Source organism: Ostrea edulis, chromosome 2 (assembly GCF_947568905.1).
Source record: "Ostrea edulis chromosome 2, xbOstEdul1.1, whole genome shotgun sequence".
NCBI lineage: Eukaryota > Metazoa > Mollusca > Bivalvia > Ostreida > Ostreidae > Ostrea > Ostrea edulis.
This window is the reverse complement of record NC_079165.1, coordinates 59,999,633-60,014,803: the sequence shown is the minus strand read 5'-3', so window position 1 is coordinate 60,014,803 and position 15,171 is coordinate 59,999,633. Positions and strand designations below refer to the sequence as shown.

Genomic DNA, 15,171 nt, shown 5'->3' with positions numbered 1-15,171 from the left:
GTCTGAAGATTGATAAAGATTGATCCATTTCTGTATGGATTTGGAGGCAGCATCCAATATTAGACCTTTATAAGCAGGCCACGAAGAAATGAGAGTGGAAAGAGCGTGTAAGTCTATCACCATGCATCAGTAAGCCCTACTTGGGCCAAACTTGTGTTTGTGGATGATGGTTGTGGGCATGCACACTACCAGTCTTGCTTTGGCTGCTATATGTGACCAGATTAATAGTTTTGGGGAAGTTCTTATTAAAGTTAAAAATACAGGTCCTATACCTGGTGGTATGTGATTGCAGCTATTATGTCCGAATTCTGGATGAAAAAACTAGAGCCCTATGAAGATGAGAAGTGAGCATATCTAACTGAAGACAGCATTGTCTCACTTCTCCAGATTATACTTTGTGTAATCTATGATTTTATGTTTATCTGTGAAGCTATTCAGTCACAAAGAATCCATGTCTTCTGTTTCTCCATCTGTCAGGAGTCGCACAATACTGGTTATAGATCTGTGTGTTCTGAGAATACAATGATCAGACATGTACCATCTTTTAAGTTTGTTAGGTAGGCCTCAGGGTCCTTGAAAATGACTTTACAAATAGAATGACATGTTTTCATGTGGTCAGTTTAAAGACATTTGTATCTAATCAATAAAAAGGTTGTTTTTGTGTGATGCCTTTTTAAGAGGTTTTGATGATTTCTTTATAGCTATTTTATTGTTTACAGGATCTGCTGAATTTGACAGAGGCAGATGTCCGGGATCTAGGGCTTAAAAATAGTGCCCATAGAGCGAAAATCGTGTCAAGTCTCCGCATATTGAAGGAAAAATATGACAGAGGTAACCATTATATGAAGTACTAGTTCCAACTTTTTTCAGACTTTTGTGTACTCATAATCATACTCAGCAACATAGTTTGAAATAATGTACTGAAATTTGAGGATATCTAGATGAGATATTGAGACAATTTACTGGTTTTTGATTTGTTAATGTGAACAATAGCTAAAGAAAAAGGGAAATCTGCAAATTTTACTCTTTTAAATTTGAAATTCTGCATTTTAAAGTTATTGATTTGAATTTGTTGATTTCATTCAATTCCTAGACAGTAAAACCAAAGTTCAAAGGGTAGACAATTTCTTTCATTAACTGCATCTTTTCGCTTACGATAAATTGATTTATGTAATTTAAGGTTTAATTACTCTTCAAATTTAGGGTAAAATTGCTAATTTCAGACATTTCTATTTTTTCACAAAATGGTGCATATATAATAGATCAATTCATAAGCTTTCATGATGGATTTAGTCATTAAACTGTTTACAACAAGTTCAAACTTCCCAAAAATCAGTCAATATCCATTTTAGATTTAAAGAAGAATGTACTGGTTGTTTATGCAAATATGTAAATGCAATGTTATTTGGCCTGAAACATTTTAGTTGAATATATTTTCTTGCTCTACACTTCCTCCATCAATATAAAGAAAACTTTAAATACGGATACAATCTTTTTCTTCAGGTTACCGCAAACCCAGAGTTATACAGAGGTGTCACAGTGCTTCAGCTCAGTAAGTAGATATCTGTAAGAGTTACATCCCTTTCCAGTCCTTGTGCATCCACTGAGAACCATAATCTTTGATTGATGCATATTTCCATAGTGATGAAATGTTTGGGATTTTTTTTCTCTATGGATTATGAAAACTAGAGACAGTTAACTTTTGTAAATGCCTGAGTAATTTCAAACCCTCACTGACACAGAACAAATGACTAATAACTAACTACTAATTAAAGCATCAATAGCTCGATAAATTAATCACTCACAGCATGACAACCGTTGACAAATCTTGTGCAGTGCTGTAGACCTGTACATATTTGGTGAGTGGGTTACAGGTAAGACATCTTTGTCCCGGATCTTTGTTTTGTTTATTGTGACGTATAGTGTATGGTGTGTGGGGTTCAGATTTTTACTGATGACATTTCTGTAGAGCTTACCGCTGGGCCAGCATGGTCTCCATCCCAGTCTCCATTCCTACTGTCAGAATTCAGTGAGTAAATCATGCCGTGATTTAGAGTGTGAAGAGAAAGTTAGACACTTATCTATAGAGTGTGATCATTTGTTTTAAACATTCTTCGTGTGTTTGACTCTTGAGAGTTCTCACTGTTTGTTTCGTTCTGTTTTGGTGACTTTTGTTTCTTTCTGTTTAATCTTTTGCATGCACTTCTGAATTGTGATTATTAGATATGAGTGATTTATACACAAGTCATCTGTGTTAGTAAATTTCAAGCTGTGTTCCAATGATTTGTCGCCTGCATGTGCTTTATTGTAAATGTGTGACTCCATACTCAGAGGAAAGTGGACACATTCCAGACAAAGTGATCACTTAAAATGTCACTCATGTTCTCTATCTGACGCAGTAACTGATGAAGATCACGCAGTAACTGATGAAGATCATGTATGAATTTGGATACAGGATGGATATAGAATTTCCGACAGGAATTACTTACCGGGAAGGATGGGGCACTCGATTGATATGTAATGATAAGAATGTTCAGATAAATGGGATGCAATTTTGGGGAGAAGTGTGTAAAATAGAGTATGAACTGATCTGGTGATGTTTTCTTAAAAGGATGATGTCCAATGGTGACTGTCCGTATAGGGGAGTTATAATTTATGAAAAGAGTTTATGCATCTCGCTTCATGTTAGAGTTCAACTTGATATTAAATTTATTGTCCCTGATTTACATCTACAGCAACATGCAGATTGTATAAATTATGTGTTATATAATAATGAATAATAGATAAAATTTATATAGCGCCTTGTATAAAACAAATTATTCTAAGGCGCAAAATACATGTACTTAAATTTGTTTTTAATTCACGAGAAGCCTATCTAAAAAAAAAACACAACAAAATTCTCACTTTCATTTATCACTAATTTGTATAGATTAAAGTCCTTTGGAGTACTGAGTACTTACGATTTTAAGTTCTCACAAGTTCATGCTGAATAGCAATATTGCCAAATTAAGTAAATATTATAAAAGGATCGCCAGTATTTCTTTACAGTATCCAGAAAAGGGCATTTTAGTTTGAATGGGGCACCTTTCTTAAATATGCCATACATCTTTATTCATTTGTTTTGAATAGGGTCCATGCTCCTTGACCATAAAGTCAGAATACCAGTAGACTTAAGTAAAATTTGTTATTGATTTAATTCATGTATATCATAAAACCATGAAATTCATGCCGAGTCTTTATTTTGAATATCATTCAAAATTACAGTAAAGTATAGTTTTGAATTTAACAAGGATATAGGAAATTTATTGATGACATATCTATTTTCTTAGTTTAATATGGTCATGTTATGAAGCCAGCTGTACAATGTGACAGACCTCTTCTCCCAATTTGTGGACATGATTCATTCCTCTCCAGACTTAATGTGACAGACCCCCTCCCCAATTTGTGGACATGGTGCATTCCTCTCAAGGCTTAATGTGACAAACCCTCTCCCCCAGTTTGTGGACAGGATTTATTCCTCTCCAGACTTAATGTGACAGACCCCCTCCCCCAATTTGTGGACAGGTGCATTCCTCTTCACACTTGCTTACTAGTTAAATACTGTACGTGTAATGTAATAGTAGATGTTGACTTGTTGTATGGAGGAGTACATGTTTAGTTAATTATTCACTGTCACAGGAAGTACTTTGATAGTTTCGTAATCACTGTGCGTGTGCCTGTGGTCAGGACTGTAGCGCTGTGGCAGTCACCATCCCTAGTACGCCTTGTAACAAGCAACTCACAAAATGACCACAAGTACTTCACAAGTATATATATAAAATGCTACTTTTCGTGTAAAAGATTTGTAATTTTAATAAAAAACATCATTAATGTTAATATGCCATGTGTTATAGTGTAAGTACAATTTTAATTCTTCAAAGACAGCCATTGCCTATGTCTATAGTGCAAGGGAATATGAAATCATAATAGTTAATCAGATTTCAAAAAAAACTTGGAACATGATATGATAGAATAGGGACTGCTTTATCATATGGCAACTGGACCGTAAAATCTCAAACGTGACCAGAATATTAAGTTTTCCTAATTCACTTCAGGTTATTTTTCTGTAGAAAACTGAATCATGGCATGCCATTCATTTAAATCAGTCATTTAAAATCCATGTCCTTCACAACTTCTATGGGCAAAATAATTATCCCAAAGTTTAGCAAATCAGTAATAGTAATAGAAACTTTATGCAACATACATGGGTACCTGTGTTTTGGAAGGCAGTGTAGCTGTATGTAGATAACCTGGATTATTTGCATAGGTGTTATACTGGTATGGAGTGTTTGTACGCCCGACTTCCAGACCATATCTTAAATTGTGACACATACCTCTCATAGCTCTACTGTAACAACTGACATGGTGTTCATAGCACATTTTTGGACATCACAAATTGGGAAATACTATTGAATTAGTAAGTACTGGATGATATGAATTACTGCTATTTACCTGTGTTGTACCTGAGGGTTTTAACTCGAGTGGAACACTCTTTTATAATCTGTAACTTACCTTCAAATTGATATAATTACTATCATTTCACACCTGATAGTTAATTACTGTGCTGAAATGTCTGAATTTTTATTTCATTGTTGACATTATATAACCTTAGGGAAGGCATTTGGGATTTTGGCAGAGAACATGAAATCTTTTGTGTCAACAGCTTTCGATCTTTTGCTTTAAATAGTTCATGCAGAAAGGATGTTTAGATTGTCCAGAATAAGTTAGTCTTCATATACACAGTGGAGAAGACATCTTATCTCAGTGCATGAAGGGATTTAAGGGTAGCCAGGACATTTTCTCCTTTTCAGTGCTAATATGAGATAATTTTATAATGTCTTTATCAGTAGCTGCTGGCCTATCCCTCTAGTTTAGGATAATATTACAAAGTGACGAGGAATGTGTTGCATATTTCTCTTTGGTAAGATTATATGCTATAATTGATAAGCCATTAAACTTAGTAACCACACATACTTCTTATTATAGGCTCTCCAGCTCGCCAAATAACAACAACTTTCCGGACTATCAAGTGGTGAACATATCTCCGGAAAGATTAGAACATGATCTAATCAGCGAACTTCAAGCAGATCCCTCGGAGTTAAGACACTGGCCTTGGTACCATGGAAGTATAACGCGACAACATGCGGAGAAATCCCTGATCCACAATGGAGACTTTCTGGTGCGGGACTGTATATCCCAGCCTGGTGACTTTGTACTAAGTTGTTATTGGAGAAGTGCTCGTTTACATTTCATCATTAATTCTCAAATCACAGAGAGGAATAGTCATATTCCAGAGATTACGTATTCACTGGAAGACGATAAGTTCTGTTCTGTTCAGGACCTAGTGCAATTTTATATGTCCCACAGAAAGTGTGTCACTAAAACTTCAGGTGTTTTATTGTTGGATCCCGTTGGAAGAACAATGCCACTCAGTTACTATGACACCAAATATGGGTATGCAGGAAAAAGTCCGGCTGGGGGGTTACAGACCCCTGGACAGAGTCCCTTGGATAGGGGAAGTCCATATAATTCTCCACACACATCTCCGAAAGTTAGTCCACGCTTACAGAGGCGACCAATCAGAGCTGGCAGCCAACCAATACTCAAAATAGATAGTGGTCCAAATCCAGTCATTGGAACTATTGACAGGTCTGAAAGTACACCTAGTATAAAACAAAACCTGCTCCCTAATGCTGATTATACAGTATCTTCACGAGTGCAAATACAACACCAAAGGTCAGGAAGTGAACCCATGTTGAAACCTGATGGTAATGTGTCCCAAAATACTCCAAAGTCCCACTACCTGTCTGTGCAGACAAGAATGGCCCCCTCTACATCAGACAGTCACCTCAACAGACCCCCACCCCCTAAGCCTAGCAGGATCCCCTCCGTGAAATACATCGGGAAGGATCGTCCAAAAGTTGTTGTCAGAAACAAGGAATTATATGAGGATGATGACAGAGATTACTCAGACTATTCTCAGGTAAAAGAAACACCCAGTTGGCTGAATAAATGTCAGCCGCCAAAGTACAGTGGAAATCTGAATAATAACTACCAGCCATCCAGCAGCGAAAGTGATTATGACAACAATTTTAATAATGTTAATTGTGAAAACAAATATGTGAAAAACAATCCTGAACCATTGACCATTGAATTGCCAGAAAAAGTTAGGAAAAGATTTGATAGAGACTATGCTGAAATCCCACCATCTCCACTTACCCCAAAAGGGAAGCAGATTCAAGTTGCTGGAGAAATGGAGGAGGATTTTAAAGTGCAAATGAGGAAAAAGACAACGTTGATTCCAGATATTGCATTTCACGCAAGTTTAAAACCAAATGAATTTAAGTCATCGTTAATTCATCCAGACAATAAACCATTGGAACCATCAATTCTTTTGAAAGTGAAAGAAATTCTGTTTAATAATAATACTCAAAGACTGGCAGAACACATCACCAAAGTGGACTTGGACTACTTGAAAGTTGTGAATGAAATAGACTTAGGATTAGGTGTGGTGTCTGGGTTGGAGTTACTTACTTTGCCTCAAGGGAAACAACTCAGACAGGACATTATCGAAAGGTAATTAATATATCACCATTTGAGTTATGTTGTCTTTGAAAATATGGAACAATGTAAATTGAAATTTTGACCAAAAGTTAGAATTTTTAATTAGATTTGAAGTCAATTGGCTCCACTAATATGCAATTCATATAATTTCTTTTTTTAACATAGGTGTTACTGTATGAAAGTTTTCGTCATGGTTATGACCTTGACCTGTGGCACAGTAACAGATAGAGCCAAGATGTTGAGTCAGTGGATACAGATTGCTGTTGATCTACGGTCAACATATGGAAACTTGTTTGGGTTTGCAAGTGTGATGGAAGGACTCACTTCAGAACAGGTATCTGACACTCATATCTCAGACATTTTTACTCATCATTAGCATCATACCCACAGAAAGATATGTTTTGAGAGAACAAATAAAGTAACAGCTTTTTATAGAGACATTAACAGAGATTAATTCCCAGTTACTGATTCCTATCTGACAGTTGTTTATACTGCAATGATCATAGGATTCTTTTTTATATAAACATCTGTTAGTAAAATTTTTAATTAATTGTCAATTTTGGTGTGACTGAAATTCTACTTTTAACAGTATAAGTTTTAAAAGTATGTACTGTTACATGCACTTCATGAACAGAGAAGGTTTGTTACAAAATTTTTCTGACTGCATGGTTAATTGAAAAGAATGCCAGACAAGAGTGTTATAAAACCATTCTGAAGTATGCCTTTTATAGAATAAGGCATCTGTTTAAATCATTAATAGTGCACTTGATCCATCATTCATAACTGTTTATAGTTAATTAGTAGAGTTACAAAAATTAACCAGTCCAAAGGTTTTGACTACCAAAAATTCCTCTGACTAATGAAAGATGAAGATACACTTTAATGTTTAGACAGGTCAAATGATTATGCCCGACATGTAACAGACTAATTTTGATGTATACTTTATCCACTCTATATGTTTTTATTTAACAGATTTCCCGTCTCCGTGACACATGGCTTGTCCTGCGTCGGAATCACACTAGCAGTGCCTTCCAGTTCGACACCAAGCTGAAATCTGCGTATAAGTCACTGATGGATGGCAGTGGGCTGCTACCGCTTCAGAACGTGTCCATCCCTGATATTGCACCGCTTGTGTGTCTCCTGGAGAGAGATGAGACGAGTCTCGCCAATTATCTCCCCTGGGAGTTGTCTGATCAGAACAATGGATTGGATATTTTACTGATACATTTAGACACTGCCCGACTGATTACAGCACAATGTGGACTATATAAAGTGACAGCAGAAAATATGATGAAAGCTGTGAAGACTGAGGATGTTATTTTTGATACCTTCCAAACAGAATTTCATTTAAGGATTTTGTGGGGAGCTAAAGGGTCTGTGGTAGAGAGAAGTGAGAGACAGAATAAGTATGAACAACTGCTGACAGTGCTGTCAAATCGAGCCGAGCCGCCAGGAGATGATGGCACTGCTGTCTGAATGAAGAGAAGGGAGGGACAAAATAAGTATGAACTGCTGACGGTGCTGTCAAATCGAGCCGAGCCGCCAGGAGACGACGGCACCGCTGTCTGAATAAATGAACTTTATATTACATTGTACTTGGGATTGCATTTATTACTCATCTCAAAATTGTTATGCATGCAAAAAATGCCTTTGCTAGTAAACTTGTACATTTTCATAATACAAACTAAATAAAAATTTATACAACTCAATTTTGTTTGTCATCTGTGCTTTTTGTTACTAATTCTTTTAAGTTACACTTTATTTTGTAAGTACAAGTGAAAAACCATTAACAAAAGACCCATGGGCCACATCGCTCACCTGAGTCACCTTAGCCCATATCTGAAGACTTTCCATTTATATTTGCATGTAAAACCTTAGTCCCTATTGTGGCCCCAGCCTGAAGGCCACGATTTTTACAAACTTGAATCTGCACCATGTCAGAAAGCTTTTATTTATTTAAACTATATTTTATTCACAAAGTGAATGGGATCGGGCAGCAGGCATAGCCTATTTAAGCCCTCTCCCTTTCATGTAAATGTCAACTTCTTTAGCCGAATGGTTCTTAAGATTTTCCCTATATATTTCTATGTAAAACTTTGATCCCCCTGTTGTGGCCCAACCAACCTCCGGGGGCCATGATTTTAACAAACTTGAATCTGCACGATGTCAGGAAGCTTTCCACTCGGCTCTTCTGGCTCAGTGGTTCTTGAGAAGATTTTTAAATGACCCTACCCTAATTTTGAATTTTTGTGATTTCAGGTGACCTATTGCAATTGGTTGTCGTGCGTTAACAATTGAACATTTTTAACTTCTTCTTAATAACTACCATTCCAATTCTTTTCAAATTTGGTATGAAACATCATTGGGACAAGGGGGACATAAATTGTAAATTTCAGGACTCCAGCACCCCTGGGGCGGGTCAAAAACTGCCCAAAATTGACCAATTTTCAAATATCTTCTCAAGAACCACACACATGTAAGAAAAACTAAATGCATAGTCATGTAGAGCAGGAAGGTCTCTACCAAAATTGTAAATTTCATGATCCCCGGGGTAGGGGTTCTGACCCCAGTGCGGGGCCAAACTTGTTATATACATGTAGTGTTTATGTGGAAAACACTTAAAATTATATCTTCTTTAATGCTATTGATACTAAATTGAAAGTAAATAGATATTTAGGAAGAACAAGTAGTCCTTTACCAAAATTGTAAATTTGATTATTCCAAGGGTAGGGGTTTTGGTATGAGGGTGGGGCCAAAATGGTCAGTTATGAAATGTGTGAACAATAGACATTTTTAACTTCTTCTTGGTAACTATCATTCCAATTCTTTTCAAATTTGGTATGAAACATTTTTAGAACAAAGGGAACATAAATTGTAAATTTCAGGATTCCTGCACCACTGGGGCCTTAGGGATGGGGCTAAAACTGCCCCAAAATGATAAATTTTCAAAAATCTTCTCAAGAACCACACACATATAAGAAAAACTAAATGCATAGTAATGTAGAGCAGGAAGGTCTCTACCAAAATTGTAAATTTCATGATCCCCGGGGTAGGGGTTCTGACCCCAGGGCGGGGCCAAACTTGTTATATAGTGTTTATGTGGAAAACATGTACTTAAATAACATTTTCTTTAGTGCTATTGATACTAAATTGAAAGTAAATAGATATTTAGAAAGAACAAGTAGTCCTTTACCAAAATTGTAAATTTGATTATTCCAAGGGTAGGGGTTTTGGTATGAGGGTGGGGCCAAAATGGTCAGTTATGAAATGTGTGAACAATAGACATTTTAAACTTCTTCTTGGTAACTATCATTCCAATTCTTTTCAAATTTGGTATGAAATATATTTGGAACAAAGGGAACATAAATCGTAAATTTCAGGATTCCTGCATCCCTGGAGCCTATGGGGCAGGGCAAAAAACTGCCCCAAAAATACAAATTTTCAAAAATATTCTTCTCAATGACCACACACATGTAAGAAAAACTAAATGCATAGTGATGTAGAGCAGGAAGGCCTCTACCAAAATTGTAAATTTCATGATCCCTGGGGTAGGGGTTCTGACCCCAAGGCAGGGCCAAACTTGTTATATTATGTTTATGTGTAAATTTTAAACACTTAAATAACATTTTCTTTAGTGCTTTTGATACTAAATTGAAACTAAATGGATGGAGCAGGTAGTCTTTTACCAAAATTGTAAATTTGATTTTCCCCAGAGTAAGGGTTTTGACCCCAGGGTGGGGCCAAACTTAGTATATATAGTATTTATGTGTAAGTTTGCTGATACTGTATAAATTCTAAGTGCATATATACTTAGAAATAGCAGAAAAGGATGAACAAAAAATGGTGAATTTCATAACCCAGGGTTATGACTTTAGGATGAGTCCAAATTAGTCCTATATTTTGATGTTTTAATGTTAATACACCTATTATTTAAAGCCTTTCATCAGTGTATGCACTTTTGAAGGCAGTGAAGTTTTAAGAACACATCTTGTTTTATACTGTTGCTGAACATTAGAATTTAGCTTAGATATTCAGAACAGGAATTTTTTTCTAGATTTCATAGTCCATGGAAGTAGTGATACTTTTTCACTAGTATTCAGGTGACCGATAAGGCCTGTGGGCCTCTTGTTTACCCCATGAATCCAGGGCCTTCAAGTTTGGGACAAATAATGATATTTGATTGAAATTGGGAAATTTGTTTCAAAGAAATAAATAAGAAATTATAACAATTAGCAAAAAGTTTTTTTTATCAATGTGGCTAGCTTAAACAAGCTTTTAATTTCCGGTCTTTGGCAGAGAAAAAAGTGTCACAATAATTTTGCAATTGAGTGGCACTGATGTTGGATGGCCCCTCATAGCATATTCACATCAAAGCATCCACCATTTGGGAATTTTTAGGCTTCATTTTGGGAAAAATACCTGCTTTCCAACATTGGGAATGGGGCCGAATTTCAGCCCTCTACAGGCCATAAAAAAATCCCTGGATTATCTCCCCTTTGAATGGGGCATGGCCCTTCATTTGAATAAACTTAAAAGTCCTTCACCCAATGATGCTTTGTGCCAAGTTTGGTTGAAATTGACCCAGTGGTTCTGGCGAAGAAGATGAAAATGTGAAAAGTTTACGACGACAGACAACGGACAAATTTTGATCAAAAAAGCTCACTTGAGCCTTCAGCTCAGGTGAGCTAAAAAGTGTTGGTATGTAGTAATGATAAAATATCTGTTTTGCCATTTCTGCTGTATGTTAATCACTTTATTAGTCATTGAATCTTTTTCATATTTCCACATGTGATTATATTCTGACCTTAGACTACTAGTTTTGTCATCAGTATAGTCTGAATAAACTAGTGTTGTCATCAGTATAGTCTGAATAAACTAGTGTTGTCATCAGTACAATCTGAATAAACTAGTGTTGTCATCAGTATAGTCTGAATAAACTAGTGTTGTCATCAGTACAATCTGAATAAACTAGTTTTGTCATCAGTATAGTCTGAATAAACTAGTGTTGTCATCAGTATAGTCTGAATAAACTAGTGTTGTCATCAGTATAGTCTGAATAAACTAGTGTTGTCATCGGTACAATCTGAATAAACTAGTGTTGTCATCAGTATAGTCTGAATAAACTAGTGTTGTCATCAGTACAATCTGAATAAACTAGTGTTGTCATCAGTACCATCTGAATAAACTATAGTGTTGTCATCAGTATAGTCTGAATAAACTAGTGTTGTCATCAGTACAATCTGAATAAACTAGTGTTGTCATCAGTATAGTCTGAATAAACTAGTGTTGTCATCAGTATAGTCTGAATAAACTAGTGTTGTCATCAGTACAATCTGAATAAACTAGTGTTGTCATCAGTACCATCTGAATAAACTAGTGTTGTCATCAGTATAGTCTGAATAAACAAGAGGCCCAACGGCCACATCGCTCACCTGAGTCACATGGCTCATATTTAAAGATTTTCCCTATATATTTGTATGCAAAACTTTTATCCCCCCTTGTGACCCCATCCTCCCCAGGGGGCCATGATTTTAACAAACTGAAATATGTCAAAAAGCTTTCATGTAAATCTCAGCTTTTCTGGCTCGGTGCATGGTTCTTGAGAAGAGTTTTAAGGATTTAATATCCTATATATTAGTATGTAAAACTTTGATCCCCTATTGTGGCCCCATCCAACCCCCGGGGGCCATGATTTGAACAAACTTGAATCTGCATTATGTCAGGAAGCTTTCATGTAAATTTCAGCTTTTCTGACTCAGTAGTTCTTGAGAAGAAGATTTTTCCTATATATTTGTATGTAAAACTTTGATCCTCTATTGTGGCCCCATCATACCCCCAGAGGCCATGATTTAAACAAACTTGAATCTGCATTATGTCAGGAAGCTTTCATGTAAATCTCAGCTTTTCTGGCTCAGTGGTTCTTGAGAAGAAGATTTTTAAAGATTTATCCTATATATTTGTATATCCAACCCCCGGGGGCCATGATTTGAACAAACTTGAATCTGCATTGTCAGGAAGCTTTCATGTAAATCTCAGCTTTTCTGGCTCAGTGGTTCTTGAGAAGAAGATTTTTAAAGATTTATCCTATATATTAGTATGTAAAATTTTGATCCCCTATTGTGGCCCCATCCAACCCCTGGGGGCCATGATTTGAACAAACTTGAATCTGCACTATGTCAGGAAGCTTTCATGAAAATTTCAACTTTTCTGGCCGAGTGGTTTTTGAGAAGATTTTTAAATGATCCCACCCTATTTTTGTGATTATCTCCTCTTTGAAAGGGACATGGCCCTTCATTTGAACAAATTTGAAAGCCCTTCACCCAAGGATGCTTTGTGGCAAGTTTGGTTGAAATTGGCCCAGTGGTTCTTGAGAAGATGCAGAAGATGTGAAAAGTTTATGATGCCGCCGCTGACAGACAACGGACAAATTTTGATCAGGAAAGCTCACTAATTGAGCCGATCGGCTCAGGTGAGCTAACTAGTGTTGTCATCAGTATAGTCTAATAAACTAGAGAATATGATGGGAGATTAGTTCAAAATCACTTATTAAAATTGTTGCCATTTTTTTTCAAGATGAGCTTATTATTTTTGATTCACAGTAAAATGGGATGCTTCCTGTCTTTTGTGAATTAAAATTAATGTACTCAAATTCAAGAAAAACCAGTATACTAAATTGTTGAGGAACCTTTATATATGTATATTCCACATTGCTCAACAGTACATCCATTTCAATGTCAGTTTGTGCTATATTGGGGGTGGGGGCAAGAAACTTTGAAGATAATTTATATGTATACATTAATATTTCTATTAGTCTAGAAAACTAATTTGCTTACGAACTCCCCCCCCCCCCCCCCCCCCCCCCCCCCCCCGAACATGTGCCCCATTTATCTTATATTATGTATTTTTTATTTATTTATTTAACTTTCTCTCCTCTCTTTTTTTTTTCTATTCTTTTTTCTTCTATATCTAAAACGACTTCCACATTAATGCGTGTACATATATCTTCTATGGGTGTGTTGGTGTATATGTACATGTACATGTATGGAGATGTGTATATGTATGTAGATGAATATATGATATATTAATTTGATATAAAATGTGATAGTTGAATAAATATTACAAAAAAAAAAAAAAAAAAAAACTTTGAAGATCATCTTTACACTATCCAAATAGCACCTTCTTGGGCATGCTCATCCTCGGAGTCACTTTGTTTATATTTAACTCATATTGTAGTCCCACCATGTCTGCTGAGTCATGGTGTGAATAAAAATCAATCTACACTACATGTACATGTGTTTGCTTGCATGTTAATTCTAACAAATTGTACTCTTCTGGTTCTTGAAAAGACGTTAAAAATAATTATTATCCTTCAAAATAATAGTCAATTCCATTGGTCAAGGGCTAGTCACGTGGAGGGAGACAATTTGTGATGTCTCCCTCATGCGCAGGGTGACAACTGTGTTGTCTCCCTCTAGAAGATAACTTCTAATGGCACAAGCGAGAAAGCTCTAGGCTATTAAAAATAATTGAAAATGCAGGATCGTTAATCATAAACTTCAGCATCAACATTAAGGCTCAATTGCAAATAACAACAGAGAAGATAAATATTTCCACTTTAATGCAATTTGGCATTTCACTTGATGTTTACCTTTTTGTCTTGAAATACGTTACGAAATGTTTACATTTGACGTTATGTTTTCGCGTCATTCTATTGTGATGTCACAATTTAAAGCTTTCTCTTGTTTAACTTATTTACCAGTCGTGTGAATTTCATCTGCTTCACTTTCATCCTTATTTAACAATAAATTTTTCTGTTGATCTAAATCCTTCAAAATTGTTCATTATCCTTTCATTATACATGGAATACCTTTACATATATATATCTAATAAATGTATGACATATGAGTGTAAAACAAAATAATGTATGTAGTTGAGGGTAACATTGATTTCACCCCTCGAAAACTATTGAAAAGTTATTAGAATTTTCTGCAGAGAAAGTTATTTCGAATTTGTTGACGTTTTAAAAAAAGATGCATGGTAAAAGTCAATAAATGTGCGATAGTTTTTTTTAACATTCAGATTCTTCAGGATAATAAAACTATTAAGGACTGTTTAGCAGGGAGACATCACAAATTATCAGGTCTGAGTCGGGTTATCACCCTCGGCCACAGTACTTGTTGTTAGGAGAGTGGTGAACTGTTTGTGATTGTGTCTCCCCTGCAACAATATGGATCAATCATTGCTTTATATGTATTAAGTGTAGATTACATTTTACATACTGATATCCTTTTGACACCTAAATATATTTTGTCTTTTTATTGCTATCATTATCATTTAAAGCAATTAATGCAACAATGATTTACACTGATATTTCGTCATTTATCTTTATCATGAACATTATATTTCATGCTTTTTTTTAAATTGAAAAATATTGCTATCTAGCATGTAAAAGAAAAACAATCTTATCAACTATACTATGTTTGATATCATGTAGATATATTTCTTAAATATGCATACATGTATAATAACACATATATGTACAGTGTATATATATATATTTATATATAC

The 15,171-nt window shown here is 35.5% G+C and overlaps 1 protein-coding gene across 14 annotated transcripts in view; it reads left to right on the top strand.

Moving 5' to 3' along the window:
- LOC125679256 (breast cancer anti-estrogen resistance protein 3 homolog) overlaps positions 1-8,312 on the top strand; it is a 46,281-nt gene extending 37,969 nt beyond the window's left edge. For 7 of the 14 annotated variants that reach the window (XM_048918346.2, XM_048918342.2, XM_048918348.2 and 4 more), the window contains 6 exons: positions 720-831; positions 1,504-1,552; positions 1,970-2,029; positions 5,026-6,615; positions 6,769-6,937; positions 7,576-8,312. In XM_048918346.2, the coding sequence (XP_048774303.1) occupies positions 720-831; positions 1,504-1,552; positions 1,970-2,029; positions 5,026-6,615; positions 6,769-6,937; positions 7,576-8,079 (2,484 nt within the window). In that variant the 3' untranslated portion in view covers positions 8,080-8,312. Of the gene's footprint in view, positions 1-719; positions 832-1,503; positions 1,553-1,969; positions 2,030-2,332; positions 2,518-3,837; positions 3,895-5,025; positions 6,616-6,768; positions 6,938-7,575 lie in introns of those variants that run through there. The other 7 variants (XM_056154628.1, XM_056154627.1, XM_056154625.1 and 4 more) reach the window with 3 other exon arrangements.
- The last annotated feature ends 6,859 nt before the right edge of the window (positions 8,313-15,171 follow it).